This window comes from Somniosus microcephalus, chromosome 6 (genome assembly GCF_052327205.1).
Source record: "Somniosus microcephalus isolate GS21.2 chromosome 6, FLI_Smic_1.0, whole genome shotgun sequence".
NCBI classification, from domain to species: domain Eukaryota; kingdom Metazoa; phylum Chordata; class Chondrichthyes; order Squaliformes; family Somniosidae; genus Somniosus; species Somniosus microcephalus.
Genome location: NC_140992.1, coordinates 69,320,653 through 69,346,182, shown reverse-complemented (window position 1 = coordinate 69,346,182; position 25,530 = coordinate 69,320,653). Strand labels below are relative to the sequence as shown.

The following is a 25,530-nucleotide window of genomic DNA, read 5'->3' as shown; positions in this document are numbered from 1 at the left end:
ATCCACAGGAACCATTCTAGAATCTATGGAATTTTGGAAAATAACAACCAATGCATCCACTATCTCTATAGCCACCTCTTTCAAAACCCTAGGATGTAGGCCATCAGGTTCAGGAGATTTATCGGCTTTCAGTCCCATTATTTTCTCCAGTACTAATATTTTTTGCTAATACTAATTTCTTTCAGTTCCTCATTCTCGCTAGAGCCTTGGTTCTCCACTATTTCCGGGATGTTTTTTGCGTCTTCTGTGAAGATAGACACAAAGGGCTAGATTTTCGTGGAGCCGTCAGGCGGGGTTTCAGGCGTGTGTGGGGGGGAAAATCCCGAATTTGGAGGTCCCGACACCATCCCGCCCAAAACCTCGCCCCACGTAAGTTTCAGGGGCGGCGGGTACCGGACCCGCCGAAACCAGGCAGGAAGGGATTAGTGCCAATTAACTGCCTGTTAACAGGTAGTTAACAGGCAGTTTTTAGCCTAATCCCTATTTTGAGGGGTTTCGTGTGGGTTTCCTGACGGCTCCAAACCATGCCAGGTTAGAGCAGGCAGGCCGTCGGGTTGAAGGAGTTGGAGGGGTCGCGATGTCGGCGCTCAGGTGAGTGATGGGTGCATGAGTGTAAAGGTAAGTGTGTTTGGTGTGTCTAAAGTGTGTAAAGAACTTTTATTTACCTGTACTTACCTTCACAGCCTTTCTTCCTGTAGCTGTTGGGAGCGCATCACTCAGCTGGTACTTAAAGCTGAACGGCTGCGATCTGTGAAAAGTGACAGCCTTCAGCTTTGAGTGCCGGTAAGAGTTCTAACTGAGTCTGTGCAGAATGACTCATATCAGAACTCAGACTGTCAGTGTTTGACAGCTTCAAACAGCTGTGAAACACTGATATTTCATCTGTCAAGAACTCTTGACAGATGAAATTGCTGTCTGTGATGTCACCTGTTGCCGGGTGGCCCTTAATTGGCCTGCTGAGCCCGCTAGGCGGGCTCAACAAGGTTAATCAAGGGAAAATCGCGCGGATTGGCCGGACGTCGAAGTAGGCAGGTCAAAAACCCAAAAGGGGAAGTCCCGCCTTCTTCCCGACAGGTTCAGGAAAATCTACCCCAAAGTATTTGTTTAATTTCTCTGCCATTTCTGTCTCAGCCTGTAAGGGTCCCACATTTACTTTCGCTAATCTTTTCCTTTTTACATATCTATAGAAGCTTTTACAGTCTGTTTTTGTCTCTTGCTAGCTTACTCTCATATTCTATTTTACCGTTCTTTATCAATTTCTTGGTCCTCCTTTGCTGAATTCTAAAATCCTCCCAATTCTCAGGCTTACTATTTTTGGCAACATTATAAGCCTCTTCCTTTGATCTAATACATACTGTCTTTAACTTCTCTTGTTAGCTATGGTTGGACCACTTTTCCTGTGGCTTTTTTGTGCCTTAAAGGACTGTATATTGGTTGTAAATTATGTATTAATTCTTTAAATGCTAGCCATTGCTTCTCTACCATCATACCTTTTAATGTAGTTTCCCAATCTACCTTAACCAACTCGCCCCTCATACCTACGTAGTTTGCTTTGTTTAGATTTAAGACCCTAGTTTCTGATTTAACTAAATCACTTTCAGACTCAATATAAAATTCTATCATATTATGGTCACTCTTCCCTTAAGGCCCCTTTACTACAAGGTTATTAATTAACCCTTTCTCATTGTACAGTACAAGATCTAAAATAGCCTGTTCTCTAGTTGGTTCCTCAACATACTGATCTAGAAACCGATCTTGCCTACATTCTATGAATTTGTCCTCCACATTATTACTGCAAATTTGATTTGCCCAGTCTATATGTAGATTACAGTCCCCCATGATTACTGTATTACCCTTGTTACATGCGCCTCTAATTTTCTGATTTATACTCTGCCCTACATTACAACTACTGTTTGGGGGCCTATAAACAACTCCCGCCAATGTTTTCTGCCCCTTGCAATTTCTTAGCTCCACCCAAACTGATTCTACTTCTTGATATTTGGAGTGAGATCCTTTCTCTCTACTGTCCTTATCCCATCCTTTATTATCAGGGCTACCCCTCCTCCTTTTCCATTTTGCCTGTCTCTTCTAAAAGTTAAGTATCCTGGAATATTTAGTTCCCAACCTTGGCCACATTGCAACCACGTCTCCATATAATGGCTATTAAATCAAACCTATTAATTTCTATCTGCACTATTAATTCATCTATTTTGTTGCGAATGCTTCGTGCATTCAGATATAGTGCCTTTAGCTCTGACTTATTTCTCTTTTTCCCTGATGTCACCTTCGTCACTGATGCCTTATTACCTTTGTTAGTATCTCTGTCCCTTCCTGACCCACTCTGCTTATTTTTACCCAAAACTCTTCTCTGCTCTAGAGCCTTGACATTTCTCTCGCTGCTTTTAAATTTACTCTTGCCAGATGCCATCATAAACCAGGAGAGCCAAACTCAAGTGGTTTATCATATGTCATTGTTTTTGTAATTTTCTTATCTGTCCATTGTTTCTTTAAATTCTGCTGACAGTAATGAGACTTTGATACTTTAAAATAACAGTTTATTGCCATGTGTGGCTGTGGAAGGCCTTGTTCATTTTTACACTGCACCATCCCAGTCCAGCTTCCCTGTAGTAGTTGTGACTGGCATTGACTGTTGGAATCCATTCGGTCGGCATGTGGTGATCTCCTCACTGAAATAATTCTCTGGATTTAATTTTCAGTAGGATGTATATGTAAAACATATTAAAAACCTATATCAGCACTCCATACATTACACACTACCATTCACATTTGTTTATCAAACTTAATGCAGGAGATAAAATATCTATAGTTTCTGAATTCACTTTGCACAAACAAAGCAAGGAGTGTTATATTTTCAGTATCACAATGTTAGATGTATATCACAGAATCACAGAAACCCCACAGTGCAGATAGAGGCCATTTCGGCCCATCGAGCCTGCACCGACACATATCCCACCCAATCCCCATAACCCCTACACCAACACATATCCCACCCTATCCCCGTAACCCCACGTATTTAATCCCCCTAACACTAAGGGTCAATTTATCATAGCCAATCAACCTAACCCGCACATCTTTGGATCACTGACAAGATCTATTAGTGAAAGCAAAATACAGTGAAATATGGAGGATTTTCCCAAGATAATGCTGTGTAATTTGGGACAGGCTAAGCAACCTGGTTACATTGTACCATTTGGTCTGTACCAATTGCAAATTCTTCACTGAATCAAGGATAAATGCCAATTGTTTGTCTCCAATTGGATGTTAGTGCATGCTTCACTTTTTGACTGCAGAGTATCTGCATTGCAAGGAAAGTCTGAATGAGAAAAGGCCAAAGCTGTATCCCAAGTCCTTAACTGCTGGTACAATTCCCTCTGCTAGCTTTAGCTGTGATGCACAAATCAATCTCACCTTTCTAACATTGATATTATTTAAAATGCACATTTTAGTACATACATGTTTTGATACAAAGGCAAAGTCTTCTAAAACATTATTGTTAGAAACAACAAACAAGCACCAAGCTCTGAAAGAAGCACAGATTATTAAAATGCAAGTTAAATTACAAAATAATGTAACATGCATTCGGAGCTATTCAATAATGGCCATCGCAATAGTTCCATTATGGAATTGGAGATCTTGAACTGATTTAGAAGCTCAGCTATTGCTTCTTTTTCAAATTCACTTGTTATCCTTGCAAATGTGGCAATTGAGGCACCAAAATCCTTCCCTGTAGAAGTTACCCAGGATGCCTCTGACAGCAAAGTGCCACCAATAGTGCATCAGACCTGCTATCTTCACTCTGGCTGTGTTTTCACCATCACAGGCCAGAATGGACCTTGCGAGCATCTGTGAAGGTTTCCCAAGCAGAACAATGAAGTTGAGAATGCAGCTTGCAGTATAAAGGGGGCGTATGCAGCACTGCTAGCGTTGACAAATGATATTTGCTGTATAAAAGAGACATTAGTAATCCTTTTAGCTCTACAGAATAAATCTTTCCACTTTACAAACCGCGATGTATCATTTAAATTTCACATACAGGAAAAAGAAATCCTTACATGTAACTCCAATCTTATTATTTTCGCTCTTGTTTTAATCTTTCACATCTGTGTAAAATTATGTTGCTAGATTCAAAGTGATGCAGAATATTGATTTGAAGGAAGCTCTGGCTGGCCTGGGGATCTTGGAAATGTTTGGTGTTGATGCTGACCTCTCAGCGATGACTGGTAAGTAAAGAGTCGCATCATTTAAGGTCTGTCTTATTAACCAGCGGGTGTGTAAAATTCAGTTTAAAACAAGCTGAGGTAGCAAATATTTGAAAGTTTCTTTTAATGTGATATGCTAGTAGCCCTTTTGTTCATCGATGGCTATTAAGATGATTAAGTAGTTGACTGTACTGGAGCAATGAGCACATTGTTTAGATCTGTGCTATCGTACAAGACCTATTGCTATTAGACATACCAGCACTACCCAAATCTGACTACACCCTGAATTACTAATGGATCTGTTCTCTCAGCCCGTATAGGTTAATTTGCAAAGAAGTGTTTTCTGGACACACTTGGTATTAATCATTTGGCATTATGGAATGCAGTTATCTATATCATGTACGAACACATAGGATAGGAAATCACCTTTTGGATTAGAAATGTTTGCTAGGTACTTCCAACACATTTTCTTCCATCAGTACTAAACAAATCTTCACTGTTACTTGCTGCAAGTCTACTTGGCACTAACCAGCTTTTGTTTGGTGTCAGTAATGAGCTCCTAACACAGGTATGATTAGAAAGCCTCTCGTGACATGCGTTACATTGACTTTCCAGTGGTCAGTCTTGTAATATTAACATTACAAGAAATGCTGCACTTGCTTAGCGCTGAACAGAGTAGATCCAGCATTCAGTGTTCCCTGTGATTCTGAATTATTTTTTGATCCCAAAAATCCCCTTGGGGAAGCTCATAGTGGCACAGATCTTAATACTTGAAGCCATTCTTGGTGTGAGGGAAAGCTAACTACAACCAAGGAAAGTTATGAGGAATACTTTTAATATCTTTTTCACTCATGATTTGTTAGAACATGACATCCTATGATTTTTGTAATCTACTGAAGTAGTATGAAATTTTTTTAATGAAGATTTTTTTAAAACAAATTTATCAACAAGTATGCTTGTTAAAAAAACAGGCCTTGTAAAGATAATTCAAACTTAACCTTAGAATACAGTACTGCAGTGGACCCAACTGATCCTACACCGTATAGTACTGCCAGTGGGCTCAAGTTTGTAGTACGTATGTTAAAAGGTGCAGCTGAACAACTAAATTGGTAGCATATTTTAAAGAAAAAAAATTGAATCATTATGCCAGCTTGCTGCTGATGCAGTTGTGCATTTCAACAGCAATCAGCCATTTTTTTGTACATTCGGTATAGTTTTACCGGCAATTACCCCATGATTTCTGGGTAAATTTCCTATGACCAATCACCAGCCTTGCTTACAAGTCATGGGGCCTTCTCCATTTGTAAAATAACCCAAGTATTGCATTCATGGAGTATAAGACTATAACATTTAAATTTGCATGGAGATCCATTCACTCCAAGCTTTATTAGCAGTTTCCCCTCCACCCCCAACATGGGATTTATAAACCACTCTCGGCACCTGGAAAATGTGTTGTACATGAGAAATGTAAAAAGTCCAGTGCTATCCAGTGGTAAGGAGTCCAATTTGGTTCTGGCACTTTGGAAATAAAGACTAGTATCTTTGAGAAGTTTCTCTTTTCATATTTTATGCAAAAAGAAAACATTCATTCTGTTGAAACTTAGTTTAGTCAGTATTTAAAAGAAAAATATTATAGTTATCAAACTTGCTTCTAAAATGTGTACCCTTATGGCTGAAATACTTTTTCCTGTTTATCAGCAGCAAGAGAAAATCTCTTGATTCAATTCTGTTTGTCTCATGTACTTGTTTAGCTCAGTTATGAACTCTTTTTTTTATTCCAGTGCACTGGCTATAGATGCACAGGGATTACATTGCAGGTACAGGCATCTGGCCACAGTACACTATGGCTGCTAGAGTGGAGCATGAACATGGCTCCGAAAGACTGCTGGAGACAGTTGACATAATAAGGCGGTATCGTGGAATAAGGTAGCTGTAGCAGCCTGGTCAAGAAGAGGCTGCGAGTTTAGGCAGAGCAAAAGAGAATGGGTCCAGAGTTGTACAAAAACAGCTTTTAATTAGATCAAGTTGTATTTCCTGGGCAAGTGTTCAACAAATGGTGTTATTACCTGGAAATTTGGCACTTGCACATAGTAATTCAAGTTACAGATCACTGCAGTTTACTTTTAATGCCAACTAAAATGCACATTTGTGAGAGTGACATGATATTAAACTATACTGCTCTGTTCACCCAATTATACTCTGACTGGTGCTCTACAGGCAAATATACACTGCGTCACGCTTAGTCATGCACACAGTTAGTCGCTTCCCAAGTTTCAGAGGAAACCGGAGCACCCAGTGATCAAGACTTGTTTCACCTAAATGCACACATGGAATCTACTTACTGCGTCTACTAACCTGAAAAGGGAGAGGGCTGCCGTTTCTTGGGCAGTGTTAGCTTCACTGTTACACCGAAGTTGGTACAACAAGGCTCTAGTCCCAAGCCATCTATTTGAGTGAGTCTCGATGGAAGCAGAGCATCCAAATTGGAGTGTGATTTTTGTAGATTATTTTTTTTTAAGTTGCAAATAGTTCCTAAGAGGTAGCTGATTTTTTGCATGTGTGATACAGGTAGACTATCCTTTATCCGAAAACCTCGGGACCAGCCGTGTTTCGGTTTTCGGAAAATTTCAGATTTCGGAAGGTATTTTATAAGACTGGGAAATTTGTCGGGGGTGGGTCGGCGGGGGTCAGGGTCGGTCGGGGTCGGGGGTCGGGGTCGTGCGCCACTCTGGTCATGTCGTGCGCACGACTTACGCTGAACGAAAAAACTTCGGTTTTTAGTGGGTTTCGGTTTTCGGAAGTTCGGATAAAAGGTAGTCTACCTGTAATGAATTTGCTGCACTGGCAATATTGGTAATGAATGCCATAAGTTAGCCTGTTGTGCTCCCCGATCCTCCAGTGGCGAATTTACACCACAGTTTGCTAGAGAACTGATTAGAATACACTGCAGTGAGTCAGAAGCGGCGCAGCCAATGTCTCATACAGATCCAAGGTGCAAGGTCCAGACACAGATAGCAATAAGAGGTTATTTAACGTTTCCATAAAAGTCACGGTCTGTTATCTTTTTAACAGTTTTTCACTTCAAATATTTACTTACAGGAAACTTTGGTTTATCCGGAGGTTGTATGGCCGGAAACCTCGCTCTAACGGCAGAAATCAGCAGCCGTTTTGGTTAGGTTTTTTTTCTTCTCTTAGCATTTTTTTTTTTTTTTTTTAACAGGCAGGCTCTGGAAAGCGTCTTTGTAGCTTAGCAACAGCTTCAGAGACGCTTCCAAGGTACGGGCCGAGTGTTTACAAGCTGTTGCTGAGCAACAGTGTTTGTTGTCAAATATGGAGACTTTCATCTCCGTATGCTTCAACGTTAACTTTGCATGTCCGGCAGTTTTGATATATCGGCAACACGCCGGTCCCGCCGGTGCCGGATATCAGAACTTTTCCTGTACGATTATTTTGAGATAGTTATTTGGTAAAAAGTGTTTTGACAGCCAAGCATTCTCCCCAACCGATAGCATCTTCACATTAATACTTATTGAGCCCATGCCCGTAAGCATGGATTGAAACCAGTAATGAAATGTGGCTCGGGATCGTACACAGTTCGGGACAAAACCCTATGCCCGGGTCCTGGTTTATATCTTTATCAAATACAACCCTGTGTTTAGTTTTTAGGATTCCTTTATGGTCAAGGCAACATTAAACAATAAGTTGATTGTAAAATGAAGCCCTTCCTCAGAGTTGGTATGTATATATGCCTGCTTAAATTTATGATCAAGAAATGTTAAATAGTTATCTTTGGTACAGACAACTTGTTGAGCGATTGAATAATTTGCTGATTCTGAGCCCTCTAGCACCATTCTGTAATCCAGTGTCTTTCTGTAATGGTCTAAGTGGCAGCGGCAATCAAAATAGCGTTAATTCAGCAAATTTTCATTTTGATTGCGGAGCTATTGTAACTGTTTCGGCAAGGGTCGCTGTGGAGCAGCTCAAAAGTCACAGAAACCTATGGCGTGGCATAAGCAAATAGTACAAGTCATGCAATAATTTACTGCAATTTCTGCACCATAATATTGGCATACACCGTAGATGTGCCATTAGTTTTCAGCAAATTCCAGCCCAGTGAATTTAACTGGCAAAAATAATGGGATTGTATTAGTGTGATGCATATTTACATATTCATTAAATCTTTTTTGTCTGTCTTAGAAACATAGAAGATAGGAGCAGGAGTAGGCCATTCGGCCTCTCGAGCCTGCTCCGCCATTCAATGAGATCATGGCTGATCATCCAAATTCAGTACCCTGTCCCTGCCTTCTCCCCATATCCCTTGATCCCTTTAGCCTTGAGAAATATATCCAACTCCTTCTTGAATATATTTAATGAATTGGCCTCCACTGCCTTCTGTGGTAGAGAATTCCACAGGTTCACCACTCTGGGTGAAGAAATTCCTCCTCATCTCAGTCCTAAATGGCTTACCCCTTATCCTTAGACTGTGACCCCTGGTTCTGGACTCCCCGGCAATTGGGAACATCCTTCCTGCATCCAGTCTGTCCAGTCCTGTTAGAATTTTATAAGTTTCGATGAGATCCCCTCTCATTCTTCTAAACTCCAGTAATAAAATGTGGCTCGGGATCGTACCCAGTTCGGGACAAAACCCTATGCCCGGATTCTGGTTTATATCTTTATCAAATACAACCCTGTGTTTAGTTTTTAGGATTCCTTTATGGTCAAGGCAACATTAAACAATACGTTGTCTATAAGCCCAATCGACCTAATCTCTCCTCATACGTCATTCCTGCCATCCCAGGTATCAGTCTGGTGAATCTTCGCTGCACTCCCTCCATGGCAAGAACATCCTTCCTCAAATAAGGCGACCAAAACTGCGCACACTACTCAAGATGTGGTCTCACCAAGGCCCTTACAACTGCAGCAAGACATCCTTGTTCTTGTACTCGAATCCCCTCGCTATGAAGGCCAACATACCATTTTGCCATCTTAACCGCCTGCTGCACCTGCATGCTTACCTTCAGCGACTGGTTCACAGGGACACCCAGGTCTCGTTGCACTTCCCCTTCTCCCAATCTATTGCTGCTCAGATAATAATCTGCCTTCCCGTTTTTGCCACCAAAGTGGATAGCCTCGCATTTATCCACATTGTACTGCATCTGCCATGCTTCTGCCCAATCACCCAACCTGTCCAAATCATACTGGAGTTTCTTGGCATCCCCCTCGCAGCACACACACCCACCCAGCTTTGTGTCGTCTGCAAACTTGGGAGATATTACATCTAGTTCCCTCGTCTAGATCATTTATATATATTGTGAATAGCTGGGGTCCTAGGACCGATCCCTGCGGTACCCCACTAGTCACTGCCTGCCACTCGGAAAAAGAGCCGTTTATTCCAACTCTTTGCTTCCTGTCTGCCAACCAGTTCTTTATCCAAGTCAGTACCTTGCCCCCAATCCCATGTGCCTTAACTTTACACACTAATCTCTTATGCAGGACCTTATCTTGATCGGGACTCTTGTATTGCATCACATAAGCACACACGGAGAAATAGTAAATGGAGCAAAATTGAGACTTTTAAAGCATTTTGCGCTTTTTACCACACTTCTTGTTTGGATCCTGGTTTAGTGCCTCTGCTGCCCACCCAGTATTCTGCATTATTCCTCAGCCAAGATTGTATGTCTCATTAAGCATCCTTAATTACATGATTCAATCGTTAATTAAGAAAAATTAGGTAAAAGTGAGAGGGTGTGAGGCAGAACATTCCATTTAAGATTCATGTCCTTTTTAGTTTTTGGGTAAAACTTTGCAATATTGTCTTTGATAACATCTCTATCTCTTATTAAATAAGACATTAAATATGCATAACCCTATCCAAACACTTGTTTCCTATTTTTCTTTATTTCTTTCTCCTTCCTCCATTTCTTTAGATTCCCACTCATCAATCTTCAACTAACGAGGAAAGTAACCTGTTTCCAGGCCTCAGCCAATTGTACACTGAAAGAGTTTACCAGCACATTTCACACTGTGGTTAATGGCAACAGATTGCAAAGCAACTTCATGGGCATACTGTTAAAGCTCTTAAAGTGGGGGACATTCTGCTGCTTAGGGTATCTTGTTCCATAAATACATCTGTTTGCTTATCCCAGCTCTTCCTGAGGATCTAGAAGTTGAAGAAAAGCACATTTTCTCTAATAGAAATTTTTGTCTCCTCTCCAGTTTTCTAAAAATGTTGACTCATTGCTGGATTATGGCTCCAAAGGTGCAAGATGCCCTCCAGTATTTTGCCCAAGTGCCATTATTAAAATGTGAGAAGTGACCGTTTCAGCAGGTTATTTGACTGCAGCAGACATCAGTAAGTCCGATCCTATCCTTCTCTGATATCAAAATTCTGATAGGAATACGGGATAGCAATAAGGAGCGGGAGCTCGAGGTATTTTTCTTTCCCCACCCCATAGGTACTGAGGCCAATTGTAGCACTCCTACCTTGTCTTAGTTGAGATCAATTAACTCGGCACAGACCACTGATTGCATCTGGGACTTTCCTGGTTTATTTATCTAAATTATTCTAAGTAGGCCATTCAGCCCCTCGAGCCTGTTCTGCCATTCAAATAGATCATGACTGATCTGTATCTTAACTCCATCTGCTCGCCTTGATTCCGTAACCCTTAATACCCTTGCCTAACAAAAATCTACCAATCACAGTTGTGAAATTTTCAATTGACCTACCCTCACAGCTTTTTTTTTGGTGGGGTTGGGGGGCAGAAGAGTTCCAGATTTCCACTTACCCTTTGTGTGAAGAAGTGCTTCCCGGCCTAGTTCTAATTTGAAGGTTATGCCCCCTTGTTCTGGACTCCACCATCAGAAGAAATCATTTCTCTATCTACCAAATCCTGTGCTCATCTTAAACACCTCCATTAGATCACCCCTTAAACTTCTATACTCAAGGGAATACAAGCCGAGTCTATGTAACCTGTCCTCAATTTAACCCTTTTAGCTCCAGTATCATTCTGCTGAATCTGCGCTGTATCCCCTCCAAGGCCAGTATATCCTTCCTGAGGTGCGGTACCCAGAACTGAATGCAGTACTCTAGATTGAGTCTAACCAGAGCTCTGTACCGCTGTAACATAACTTCCACCCCTTTGTACTCCAGCCTTCTTGAGATAAAGGCCAACATTCTATTAGTCCTTTTAATTCATTTTTTGTACTTGTCCACTAGCTTTTAGTGACTTCTGTACTTGGACCCCTAAATCTCCCTCCTCGTCCACAGTTCCTAACTTCTCGCCATTTAGAAAATACTCTGATCTATCTTTCTTGGATCCAAAGTGGATGACCTCACACTGTCCCCACATCCATCTGCCAGTTTTGCCCACTCACCTAATCTATTGATGTCCCTTTGCAACTTTCTGCTCCTATTTACTGTGTCACTTAACTTAGTATTGTCAGCAATAACTTAAATATCGGTCTTTCTATTCCATCATCCAAGTCATTGATAAATATAGTGAAAAGTCTAGGCTCTAGTACAGATCCCTAGGGTCACCACTAATCACATCCTGCCAATTTGAGTACATACAGATTATCCCTACTCTCTGTCTCCTAGCTCCTGACCAATTTCCTACCCAAGTCAATAGATTGCTTCCAATTCCATACGCTCTCATTTTTGTTAACACTCTCTTTTGTGGAACCTTACTTGTATGCCTTTGGGAAGTCCATATAAATAACATCCATAGACACTCCCTTATCTAACCCAGTTATCTCCTCAAAAAATTAGACATGACTTACCTTTTACAAATCCATGCTGGTTCTCTCTGTTCAGTTCATGTTTATCCAAATGCTCAGTCACTCTGTCCCTAATAACAGATTCTAGTAACTTCCCACAACTGTTATTAGACTAATAGGCTTATTATTTCCTAGTTTATCTCTCCGACCCTCCTTAAATAATGGAGTGGCAGTTTTCCAATCCAAGGGGACAATTCCTGAATCAAGAGAGTTTTGGAAGATCATGGCTAACACATCAACAATTTCCTCACCTACTCCTTTTAATACCCTGGGGTGGAAACAATTGGGTCCTAGAGATTTGTTTATCTTTAATCTCATTCGTTGTTCCATCACCATTTTTTTACTTGTAGTGAACTTAGTTAGTTCCTCCCCTTGATTTATTTTTAGTTTTCTTTTTGTCTCTGGTACTTTATGCAAATCCTCTACTGTGAAGTGTAGTTATTTATTTAGTCTGCCATTTCCTGATTTCTAATTACAATTGGCCGGATTTTGCGGTCAGCAGTGAATAGACAGCACCAGCGTTCGTTACAGTTGCCCACAGACTTTCTATGGGGTTTTGCACTGGAACTTGTGATTTGAAAGCCATTTCGGTGCAGCGCCCTCTACAGAGGATCTGGGACCTGTGTGAACCAGGCAAGCAACTGTATCACCTTAACAAGAATTCTTAATGAGGCGCAGAGTTGATAGCAGTGCACTGAAGCAAGAAGTGTCAATTAGAATAGTTAATTCAATGCCAAATCATGTATAGAAAGCAAAATAGAGAGGGAAAGAAAAACATTTTTTTTAAATCTCCAACAATAATTAAAATCTGGAGGAATGAGTGAAATGCATTTTTGAAGTAAGAATAGGGAAAGGAAATGTACCTTAACTTGTAAAATTTTTAAGTGGCGTGGAAGAGACTTTGGTATGCAGAAACACAGGTAATAAAAGTGCAATTAGATAAGGCCATTTAAAAGGCAAACCCAATTCATGCTATTGTATCTAGAGGCATAGAATACAAAAGCAAGGAGATAATGTTGAACTTGCAAGGAGTTGGAGTATTGTGTCCATTTTAGGAAAGATATAAAAGTAATGGAAAGATGTAGTGTATATTCACTAGGATGTTATCAGTGATAAAGGGTTATAGTTATGAAGATAGACTGAAGAAGTTGGTGCTTTTTTTTTGAGCTGAGAAGGATAAAGGGTGATCAGATGAAGCTTTTCAGAATTGAGGGATTATGAAGTAAATAGTAGATTTTTGTCGCTTCATTGGTTAATAAGCCAGTAACGAGGGCACAAATTTTAAGATGAGTGTAAAGGATTAAAGGAGAGGTTAGAAAAAATGCTTTATGCAGAGGGTGATTAGAATGTGGAATTCTTTGCCATAAACCATTGCCGAAGTACAGTCCATAAATACTTTCGAAAGGGAATTGAAAAAGTCAGATATTAAAAGTATATGGTGAGTGAGCAGGAGAATGGGATTAGACCAGATGGCTCATGTGGGGGGACAAAGCACCAATGTATATTTAATGGGCTGAATGACAGGTTTCAATACAAAAACTTTTCATAAGGATTGATCAGTTATTTGGCTTTTATTAGTTGTAGGATTGGGAAGATAACTTAATTTTTGCATCTGCTGGAGGAATGCTGTCACAGGCACTTTCCTCCTGGTGGACATCTATGGCAGGGCAATTGAGATGTTAATATATATTCAAAGAATGAGTCAGATCATACTGAAGGCTTTTTTTAAATATACATCAATTGCATTTAGTCTAATTTTTCATAAATATGTTCATATCTGTATATGAAATAGTTTTACCTGAACATAATCCATAATCTTTCTATTATGTGCCATTAAAAAATTAAAAGCTGTAGATTGGGGCACTCCAAAATATATTTATTGATCCCTCAGTTGGTGTTATCAACAAATTTCCACCTCTTGCACTTTTTGACATTTTATATGCAGAACTAATATAAATAAATAGTACGCTGTGGATGCACAACTTTACCACCAGCCACTGATAACACGGATTTGTTTTCTGTTACTTCCATGGCAGCAAATATATATGTTTAGTTATGAAAAATATTGCATTTTCACACACTCCTGTCCTCAAAACATCTTGTGCCAGCATTTTATGTAAACATTTATAATAGGAAAGACCCATAGGAACATGTCAAACATTTTGGGTGCACTCTATATCAACACATCAACATTTTGACATCACTGTTTGCCGATGAACCAATTAAATCACTCGCAGCTTTTCGGCTGCTACTTTTTCCTCAATAACTGAAATTTCTAATGTACAAAATAAAAGTTTTTAAAATTAAATAAAATTACATATTTCACAAGAATACTTAGTTATCCATTGAATTGTCTCTTTTAAAGTTTGTATGTGAAGGCCTCAGCCTCTCCTAAAGGTTTAGGCTTGGACCTGATGGCCCAGATTTTGCTGGAGCGGGACATCTCACGGCATGCTCAGTTAGTTAGACTTTTTCCCTCGCCCTTCAGCTCAAATATTTTGCCCTGCAAGTTGCTCCAAGTGCAAGCTTATAACGAGGGCAACAGGGCATCTGGGACTTTGGTGAAAAAGGGGACCAACAGTCTATCTTCTTAACCAATGAGATTTAAGAATTGAGAAAGAAACAGGAACGACGGAGAAGGAAATAGGGCGAATTAGTCAAATCAGGTACAGAAAGAGAAATAAAGAAAGAGAAAGATTGGATTAATAGAGCCTGCTCTACCGTTTAATAAGATCATAGTTGATCTTCGAGCTCAACTCCACTTTCCTGCCCGATCCCCATATCCCTTGATTCCCCTCGAGTCCAAAAATCTATCTATCTCAGCCTTGAACATACTCAATGACTCCGCATCCACAGCCCTTTGGTGTAGTGAATTTTAAAAATTCACAACCATTTGAGTGAAAAAATTCCTCCTCCGTCTTAAATGGCCAACCTTTATCCTGAGACTATGCCCTCTAGTTCTAGACTCTCCAGCCAGGGGAAACAACCTCTCAGCATCCACCCGGTCAATCCCCCACAGAATCTTGTATGTTTCAATAAGATCACCTCTCATTCTTCTAAACTCGAGTGTATAGGCCCCATCTACTCTATCTCTTCTCATAGGACAACTCACTCATCCCAGGAATCAATCTAGTGACCTTCGTTGCACCGCTCCTAAGGCCAGTATATTCTTCCTTTAAATAAGGAGACCAAAACTGTGCACAGTACTCCAGGTGTGGCCTCACCAAAGCCCTGTACAATTGTAGCAAGACTTCCTTACTCCTGTACTTCAACCCCTTTGCAAAAAGGCCAACATGCCATTTGCCTTCCTAATTACTGGCTGTACCTGCACGCTAACGCTCTGTCTCTTGTACGAGGACCCCCAAATCTCTCTCAACACCAACACTTAATAGTTTCTCACCATTTTAAAAAATCCTGTTTTTCTATTCTTCCTTTCCCCACAGTATACTCCATCTGCCACCTTATTGCCCACCCTCTTAACCTCTCTATATCCCTTTGCAGGCTCTTTGTGTCATCCTCAACAACAACAACTTGTATTTATATAGTGCCTTTTAATGTAGTAAAACGTCCCAAGGCGCTTCACAGGAGTATTCTAAGACAAAAATTTGACACCGAGCCGCATAAGGAGAAATTAGGGCAGGTGACCAGAAGCTTGGTCAAAGAGGTAGGTTTTAAAGAGAGTCTTAAAGGAGGAAAGAGGCGGAGAGGTTTAAGCAGGGAATTCCAGAGCTTCGGGCCTAGGCAACAGAAGGCACGGCCACCAATGGTTGAGCGATTATAATCAGGGATGCTCAAGAGGGCAGAATTAGAGGAGCGCAGATATCTCGGGGGCTTACTTTCCCACCTAGCTTTGTATCGTCTGCAAACTTGGATACATTACACTCTGTCCCTTCATCTAAGTTATTCTGCCTTCTGCCAAGCCTCAGGTTTCCCCCTCTACAGTTTTGCCAAACCCCAGGTTCCCTCTCCAATGCTGGAAGGATTTTCACCCCACCCCTCTCCCCATCACATGCAACTAAACCCTAGCAGCCTGACTACAGGACCCTCATCTAAATGTTGGTAAAGTCAAGAACCATTCCTAGTGCTACCAAAGCACGGGGCCACCCTATTGTAGGTAGACCTAAGTAGAGATATCTTGTATAATTCCTTTTTTAAGGTTTTCCGAGAATAATGGATAAAAGTCATGGAATTCAATCCCCAAAACACTCTTTAAAAAAATCCCAGCATACCATTTAATAAAGATGGAATTTGACTTATTCAGTCACTGTAAATCAGTGGTCCTGATGTTGGCCCTACCTGGCATAAGCATCCTATTGTTCAAAAACAGTGCCTCTGCTGTGAGCAACAGCACAGGAGATCTAGTACTACTGTAAAGCATATTACAGTGCCTGAGAGTCTCGAAAGTAGAAATTCAGACCAGCACTGTGACAAATCTTAAAATATACTATTTTCAGAGAATTAAATGAGTCAATTTTGGGAACTGAGTAGACATTAATTCCACTTCACATTCCTGAGTAAATTATGCAAATCACTGATGAATAGCACAGTTTAATTTTTCCATATCCAATTTAATTGGCATCTACTATACTATACCCTCATGAATATGCAGATTTAATTAAGCTAACTCTTGCACCCAATAATATGTCATGTGCACTTCAGTGTTTGTGGTTTGCTTTGCTACTGAAATGTTGCGTTCTCTCTTCCAAACTACAGGAATGAAGGACTTGCATATCTCCAAGGCTATTCACACATCTTTTATTGAGGTGAATGAAGAGGGTTCTGAAGCAGCTGCAGCCTCAGGTATAGCTCTCTAATAAAGCTGATAAGTATTTTAAATCTCTCGCATTGGTTCAAAGAATATTAAACTCTGGTGTCTTAACACATTTTAATTAGTTCGGTGTCCCCTATTAGTGTAGATTCTCTATTTTTATATGTCTACTAGCTGAAGTGCCCGGCGGTGCCGAGGCTTTTTTGAGGGCATGTTGTTGTTGGAAGAGAGAGAGAGCGACTGGGGGGAAGAGAGATAGCGACTGGGGGGAAGAGAGAGAGCGACTGGGGGGAAGGGAGAGAGCGACTGGGGGGAAGGGAGAGAGCGACTGGGGGGAAGGGAGAGAGCGACTGGGGGGAAGGGAGGGAGCGACTGGGGGAAGGGAGGGAGCGACTGGGGGGAAGGGAGGGAGCGACTGGGGGGAAGGGAGGGAGCGACTGGGGGGAAGGGAGGGGGCGACTGGGGGGAAGGGAGGGGGCGACTGGGGGGAAGGGAGGGGGCGACTGGGAGGGGGAAGGGGGGGAGAGGGGGGGAGGGGAAGGGGGGGAGAAGGGAGGAGGGAGGGGGGGAAGAGGGGGAGGGGAGGGGAAGGGGGGAGGGCGGAGGGGAGGGGAAGGGGGGAGGGCGGAGGGAGGGGGGGGGAAGGGAGCGGAGGGCGGGGGTCGCGGCCCCCCCCCCCCCCCCCCCCCCCCCCCGAGGTGAAGACCGCCGATTGCGCGCGCAGCAGGAGCTGAGACGCGGCGTCTCTGGCTCGGCCGGCGGGCCCGGTTGCCAGGGTAACCGTGACGCTGACCAAGCCCCGCCCCCCGGCCGAGCAGAGAGAGAGACGTCGCGTCTCAGCTGCTCCTGCTGCGCGCGCGCGGCCCCCCCCCCCCCCCCCCCCCCCCCCGAGGTGAAGACCGCCGATTGCGGCTGTGCCAGACGTCCGGCGGGCCCGGTTGCCAGGGTAACGCTGGACGCTAGCCAGAGAGAGACGCCGCGTCTCAGCTCCTGCTGCGCGCGCACCCTAGCGGCGCTGGGCTGAGGCTCGGCCCTCCAGCCTTCGAGTGGGGCCGGGAGGTGCCTACCTCGGGCGTGGGTGCGGAGGAGACGCCGAGGCTTCTAGGCCTACCTGGAAAAACGGGGAAAGGTAGGAAAATTAATGAGATTAGATAAGTTAATTACTTTCTAAATCATTTTTTTTTAAAACAATATGTGTTTTAAAAGCAACGTTTTTTCTTAAGACGCAGAAAGCGGGAAAAAGAAAGGAAAAGTTTGGAATCAAGATGGCGGCGACTCACCTCGGTTCAGAACGATAAAGCCCGGCCACACGCGCACCGATTGGCCCGGCGGCACACGCCAGCAACCCGGCGTACGATTGGTCGAGCTCGAGGTCACTCTGTCGCTAATGAGCGGATAATGAGATGCTAATGAGCGGAACGTTGAAGGTTTTTGGGATACCGCGGGCGGGATTTTAGCCTGGCCGAAACATAAATACGCTTAAAACCGTCTCGGAAGCGTAAGCTTTCTTTGGAGGTAACGCGCGCGTAGGTACGCCCTGTAACTTTCGAGCGCATACCCGCAAGACGCACAGGAGATGACAGACAGACACACCGACCGATTTATATATATATATATATAGATAGACATTAAATTTTACAAATAATGGTAGTTGAGTTGTTTCTGAACAGTAGACGCCAACCAGAGGTCCCAAATTTAAATCCTAAACTCAATTCAGATTAAAATTAAACACTCTTCTAAATATGCAGTTTTCTGTACTTTAATGCGTCTAATGCCATCTGAACCCGATCTCCACTTGCAATGCACCTATTATTGGCTGTTTAATGGGTGGCATTAATAATGGCAATAGTATCATTGTACATATAGCACCAGGATGAAATGTGCAGGGTGGGTTGGGCGGGGGGGGGGCGGGGAACAAAGGGAGGAAGCCATACCATTATATTTTTTTAAACTAAGAGGACTTAAATTTGCCATTCCAGGCTGTCTAGAAATCACTAATTATTTGGGGTAACTGATGAACAGGATTTTTATTTATTTATTTTTTTTTAAAAGAAAAGTAACATTTATACAAATTAATTTTTTTCTTTAATATTTATAAACTGGAAGTATAAAAGAATGTGACAAATAGTATAAAGTTTTAAATTAATGAAAGGAAAATTGGATGGGTTCCATTACAGGCTTAGACCGTGTGCATCGAGCCGCCTAATTTTCTGATATTTGCTGCGCCCAGTCAATGCAGTGTGATTTGGTGCAGACCCAGGATCAGCTCCCCTCTAGAGTTTGGTAATGAAGGTGAGCTTATTAGGAAATTCGAGCATTTAAACACATGCTTACAAATTAATGTAATAATCATATTTTCATAGGTAACTGGGACGGTTTTAAGGATGAAAGGGAATGATTTAGGGATGCCGGGCTGAACTTTAACAGCAGGAGCCATGAGATTAGCAAGGAACCATTGTAAACCATTTAAACAAAATAGGGACAAGGCCCGGGAGGTAACTGGCCCCCAAACAAGATTGATCTAGGGATCGATGATGGTCAACAGACTAACTCGCTAATTCACTAACTCGGTGAAATGCTCAGCAAGTAAGGCAGCATCTGTGGAGAAAGGAATAACCCTACATCAGAACTTCTGAGTGTTTCCAGCATTTTCTGTTTTTATTTCAGATTTCCAACATCTGATGTTTTGCTTTTTGAGAAATACTAGAACTAGCTTTCAGCAACAGGCAGGCACCAAGGGCACGAGAGGAGAAATCTTTACTAAGATGCATATACAAGGATGCCAGAAACATTTGTCACAAAATGCCTGAACTAGAGACTATTGTAGCAATAAGGAACTAATATTGTAGCTAATATAGGAATGACAAAAATTTGGTTTACACTGCAGTAATTTCAACTCATCCAAAACTCAACTGCTGTACGTCCCAGCATCTAATCTTTGCTCTTCTAACACACTTGCCTCCTGTAATCTTCCCCGCCACCCCCCCCACTTCCCACTCCAGTCCCTTCCTCTCCCTTCCCCCAACATCAGCGGCAGAGCCTTCTTAGCCATATATACTGGAACTCTGTCCATTAAACCCTTCTGTCTTAAAGCTAAATTATTTGACCATGCCTTTGGTCACCTCCCCTAACTCTTCTACAACTATTGGTCATTATCCACCTTCTTTCCTCTTAAGCGCCTTGGGACATTTAATGATGTTGAAAGCACTTTATAAATGCAAATTGTTCTAATCACTGTTTATTTGATTAATTATGAAGACTTGAAGTGGGATGAATATACCAGGTCAATTTTCATGTGATATGAAAGCTATTTTGCTGTTTTGAGTGTGTTAGGATGTTCTGTGTCCGAAACTATACTCTGTCTTATTTCCTGCTTTCCTTTTTAGCCCAGTACAGCAGCCTCTAAATCAATTGAAGCCACAAGTTTGTGCAGCTGACGAGACTATACTGATGTTTATTTGTGCATTTGCACTCATTACTTTTTATTTTTAAGACAACCACATCAAATATTACTGTGGACAAGTATTTGTACATTCTCAAAATTATTATGCTGACATTTGCAGGTTATTTATCCAATACCTCTGATTTATGATTGTGGGATCTTGTTTCATGCAATATCAACCTTCACTGAATTTTAGATTTTGGTTTACTCCTTTGGTTTGTGTTGACACTAGTTATAATGCAAATGTACTCTAAATCTGTAGTCAGAATCCAACCTTACAGTAGAGCAAACCAGAATGACACTCCCTGGGGGGAAAAAAAGTCTTTCTGTGCATTGCTTTGGTCCTAAATCAGGTCCGGCCTCAGCTTTGCATTTACACTACGTGAGTTTAGCATTTGATACAAGATATCACTTGTGTAAATACATGATAAGTGTAATGCCTCCATAGGCTACTGTTTGCTCAGCAGTTGCTATGAGTTATATATAATAAATTCTTCATTCAAAATCTTTTGGTTGAAGTTAAAAGCTAGCATACCTGTAAATGTTAAATATAGGGTAAATGTTAAATATAGGGTAACACAGTCTGCTACAATACACAGCAAGGACATGACATAAACTTATAAATTGCTAAAGCTTTCCTTTTATAGTTTATTATTGCCTCAATCCAAGATATGTTACTAACTTCGAACACCAGTGCATTTATTCTTTTATAATCTAGTGAGATTCTTTTTTGAAAAACAACTTTTTTTGATGTTGTTTGATGTCTGTAATGGAACTTTAGATAAATATCAAGTTCTTTGTATTATGATCAAACCGTGATCTCATTATTTGATAGAGTAACTTCGTGTTACATTTCTTTATAACTGCGATTGTTAGCATTGCTCATTTACACATTCACGAGGAAGGCTATTTGTACAACATTAATTCATCCACTAGAACAACGCAATTCTTCCCTCCCCCTTTGCTGTATCTAGTTGTTTCTTAAATTATTCCAGAGTTTTCACCTCCACGACTCTGCCTGATGTCCATTCCAAGTGTTGATCACTCTGCATGAAGAAGAACCTCCTGATATCAGTCCTAAAGTTACCTTTTACTAGTTTGAACCTGTGTCCACTTGCCCTACTACCGCTGTTTAACTTAAAGTAATATTTTAGATTAACCTTTTCCATACCATTTACTATCTTTTATACCTCCATAAGATCACCTCTCAGATGCTCCCTTTCAAACCTAACAAGTCCAAAACCAGCGAGTTGCCCATAAAACTACTTAAATTGTACTTTTTCTGTTGCAGAAATGATTGCTGTTAGCAGAATGATGGTCCTTAATCCCCAGATCATTGCTGATCATCCATTTTTCTTTCTGATCAGAAACCGAAGGACAGGTAAGAGGAAAAAAAATTCCTAACACCGATGTATCATACAGTAAAGCTTAACAACACATTTTGCACTGTCAAGTATTACAGAAAAATATTTGTATGTTATAAACTAAGCACAGTCCTAAACTGTCAGATGCTAAAAATTATTGTGAAAATAAGTAAATTGTGATTATCATTTCTTTTAAAGTCCAGGGATTAAAATACGACTGTAGATTTAATTCAGAGCTCGGCATTGTTTTTTTAAAAAAATTCAGAGTACCTTATTTAAACTTAATTGGATAACTATATTTACCAGTGACTAAGAGTGACTTTCCCTCCTCCAAACTAGGTACCATCCTTTTTATGGGCAGAGTCATGCATCCGGAAGATATTAATCCAAATGGATATGATTTTGAAGCATTATAGATGCACTAGTTCTACACTGATGAAACACCTCGTTTAACAGCTTTTCATTTCATAAGTGGTGTGTTTTGCAATCATTCCATTTTTACAGTCTGATCATTTTTGTCGTCACTTTAACTGAAGTAAAAAGAATATAATAGAGTACATTTGTAGAAAAAGTTTTTATGTATTAAACAATTGTTAATTTTTGTATTACTGTTACTGTAATGTCATCTTCATCCTTTAAATAAAATATATAAACACACTTTCATATTTAATACTAAAGCACTGAAGTAATATTTTTTAAGAATGCTACAATGTGTAGTTTAAAAATGAAGTGAAAATGCCATGCCTGTGCCTACATGTTCACATTTCACTTCAGTAACTTCACGTAAGAGTCAGGCCCACAAGTCTGGTATTGTTCTAAATTGTAATGAAATGAGTCAAAAATCATTAAGTTGGTTGTGTAAGCAAAATTAGCCAAAATGTGTATTTACAAGTTATGCAATGATCCATGTATCCATTCTCAAACAGCTGTTCCCAAGGACAGTGATTCATAATGTAATGCTAAACTTATTCTCACTGTTTAGCTCGTGTTTCCTAAATTATGATCCATAATTATTTGACTTTACATTTTCACCTGCTATTGGGTACTATATAAAAGTGGTCTGTAAAATATTCATTTGATTGCCATGCTGTTTTATTACATATCCAGGTTAGTGCTGAACTTTTCGACACTAAAGTGGTGGTATAATGCTGCACTGAAACATTTTTCTTTTTAAATTGGTGCCTTGAAGCACATTCAGTCTGACACTTAAAGTTGGAAACCTTGCTGCACAACACCATTGTGCTGGCTCTGGTATAACAGCTGTTGTCAACATGTTAACCTGTAGTTTTGTTCTGACTAACTACCAGTGGAAGTTTCAGCCCCCCGCTAAAAAGAAAAGACTTGCATTTATATAGCACCTTTTACGACCAACGGACATCCCAAAGTGCTTTACAGGTAATTAAGTACTTTTTGTAGTGGACGGTGTTAGTAATTGGATTCACACATTTGTGATCAAGTGAAGTGAGCTGCACATTCTGAATTTTCTGGTTTTCTTAAAAAAAAATAAAAAAAAATAAAAAAAAAATTGTGCAGGCAAGGTGTATTTGCATGGTAGACGTCTTGGGTTTTAGAGGAAGCCATAGCACTACTGGCTCAGTCATAGTTAACTGGGTGGATGCAACATTTAGTACGTTTCAACTTGTATGGTTTGGGTGACTATTCTATTTATTATAATTGTTTTAGGTGTTCTAAATAAAATATCTTTGGTTGGCTGAAACTGGTCAGATACTGGCAATCGAAAGTACTCATAATTTGGTTTGCGTTTAATTGTCTCAATTAGAGAAACCGTAAATATGGCTGCTGTCAAAAAGGATGACTGCAATTGGCGCGAGAGATTTTCTCTGAAGTTGGTGTGCAGGCAAATTTTTGAAACCATGTAGTGTGAGCTTTGTCCTGACCTCAGAATGCTTGGTACTGATGCTGCAAGCATAAACTGTGCCAATAAAAAGTTCCATATCCTGGCACTGACCCCTCTAACTGTGGAGTACAAAATGCACCAACATTGGTTTTACTACTGTGGAAATAAAAAGAAAAAAACCTATAAATGGTAGAAATCTGAAATAAAATCCAAGGAAAAAATACGTAGAAAGTCTATCAGCATCTGCAAAGAGAAGAAAGGTTAGCATTTCGGGTGTAGACCCTTTGTTGGAACATTAAACGCTCTTTTCTCTTTTTAGTGGTGCTGACTGAAGTGCATTTCTACCATTTTCTGGTTTGATTATAGAATTTTGTGCATAATTTTATAATCAGCTTTTCTATTGAATTATGTATCTTGTTTTGCATTTTGTAAAAGAAATGTGAAACTTTGATTTATTCAACAAAGTATGGTGGCAGTAATTTATTAAGAACTGTAAGTTCCTGCTATTTGATGCACGTTTTCTTTAAAAACTTTTACATAATCTACAGAATGAGTGAGTAAATACATACAGCCTATCAAATGCCTTTCTTCAATTAATTCAGGCTGCAGGTAAGCTCTATTGATTGCAGCCCTCTGATCCCCTCACTCCTCCAAACTTGATCCCCATTATTAGGATTTCAGCTTCCAGTCTTTTACATTCTCCTGCAATAAAAACTGAGGTCCATTTTGAGAGAATCTGTAGACTTGAGTATGATATTTTGCACTTTTTCTTTGCAGTGCTGCATTAAAAATTTTATTGTGCTGATACCAGAAGTGTAGTCCAGTCCCCACTGCTTATAGCGGTGTTAACGCAATATTTCTGCTATATACAGTGGACGATAAAACCAAAAAGGTAACTAGCAAACATTTTTTTTAAAAACAAGATATCTCACTTAGCAACTGCCTCTTCTAATTGTTAGCAGTTACATCCAGAATCTCGTCACTAAGGTAATCACACTTTTAATGAGGTATAAACCGCTGATTGAAACTGCTTGAAGACCCGGCTTTGCCTGAAATTAGCACAGCCTTTTAAATTGCTATGTACTTACTGAATTGCCTGAAATAGTTGGCGCGATTAATATGTTGTAAGTGGTGGCTTTGTAATTGACTCCTATGGTAATGACAAATGGTTGGCGCCATTTGCCTGACATTGGCTGCTACCCATGGTAAATGTGGACAGTGTAAGTTGTGGAGACTGTAACACTACTGCTGCGTGCTTTATGCAATCTACCACCTTAAACATTCATTTTCTCCACCACCGGTGCACCATGGCTGCAGTGTGTACCATCTACAAGATGCACTGCAGCAACTCGCCAAGGCTTCTTCGGCAGCACCTCCCAAATCCTTGACCTCTACCACCTAGAAGGATAAGGGCAGCAGACGCATGGGAACACCACCACCTGCAAGTTCCCCTCCAAGTCGCACACCATCCTGACTTGGAAATATATTGCTGTTCCTTCATCGTCGCTGGGTCAAAATCCTGGCACTTCCTCCGTAACAGCGCTGTGACCAAGGGATAATGACCTTTCCCCATTGGGACATGGGAAGGAAATCTTAAAACTGTCCAAGTAATTCCAATGGGGTATTGAGGAACATGGTGACATGAACTTGGCCCTGTGAAGAAAAACCTAAGTAAAGTTGGAGATTCCTTGTGTATCTTACTAAGCTTATATTTTCAGTTATTTTTAGAAGCCAGATAGCTGATTAATTTACTTTTTAGGAGGTAGGGAGACATTTTGTAAAACCCTTCCTCAGAAGATTAACTGGGTTGGGTAGAATTCATGAAAACTCAGACTGTACACGGTCTGTGGAAGGGATTATCTTGTTTAAGCTGAAAGGCATTTTTCTCATTTCTCAATGTGATCAGAAAATTTCAGTTGAAAGAAATGGGAAGGAAATGAAATTTCAACTGTCATTAAAGAAATCTTTCATTTCCACTTCTGAAGAATTGTACCCCCAAATGGAGGGTGTCATTTTATGTGAGGCAAGTTTGACTTAGACTCAAAGATACAAAAGTTAAAACCAGAACATTGCATGAATATTCTCCACCCTAAGATGCTACT

At 40.7% G+C, this 25,530-nt stretch overlaps 1 protein-coding gene across 5 annotated transcripts in view; it reads left to right on the top strand.

Moving 5' to 3' along the window:
• The window catches only part of serpini1 (serpin peptidase inhibitor, clade I (neuroserpin), member 1), a 58,672-nt gene extending 35,367 nt beyond the window's left edge, over positions 1 to 23,305 (top strand). For all 5 annotated transcript variants that reach the window (XM_085990370.1, XM_085990373.1, XM_085990371.1 and 2 more), the window contains exons 6-9: positions 4,144 to 4,241; positions 16,710 to 16,796; positions 21,498 to 21,587; positions 21,910 to 23,305. In XM_085990370.1, the coding sequence (XP_085846496.1) occupies positions 4,144 to 4,241; positions 16,710 to 16,796; positions 21,498 to 21,587; positions 21,910 to 21,986 (352 nt within the window). In that variant the 3' untranslated portion in view covers positions 21,987 to 23,305. The remainder of the gene's footprint in view (positions 1 to 4,143; positions 4,242 to 16,709; positions 16,797 to 21,497; positions 21,588 to 21,909) is intronic.
• Positions 23,306 to 25,530: the final 2,225 nt, after the last annotated feature.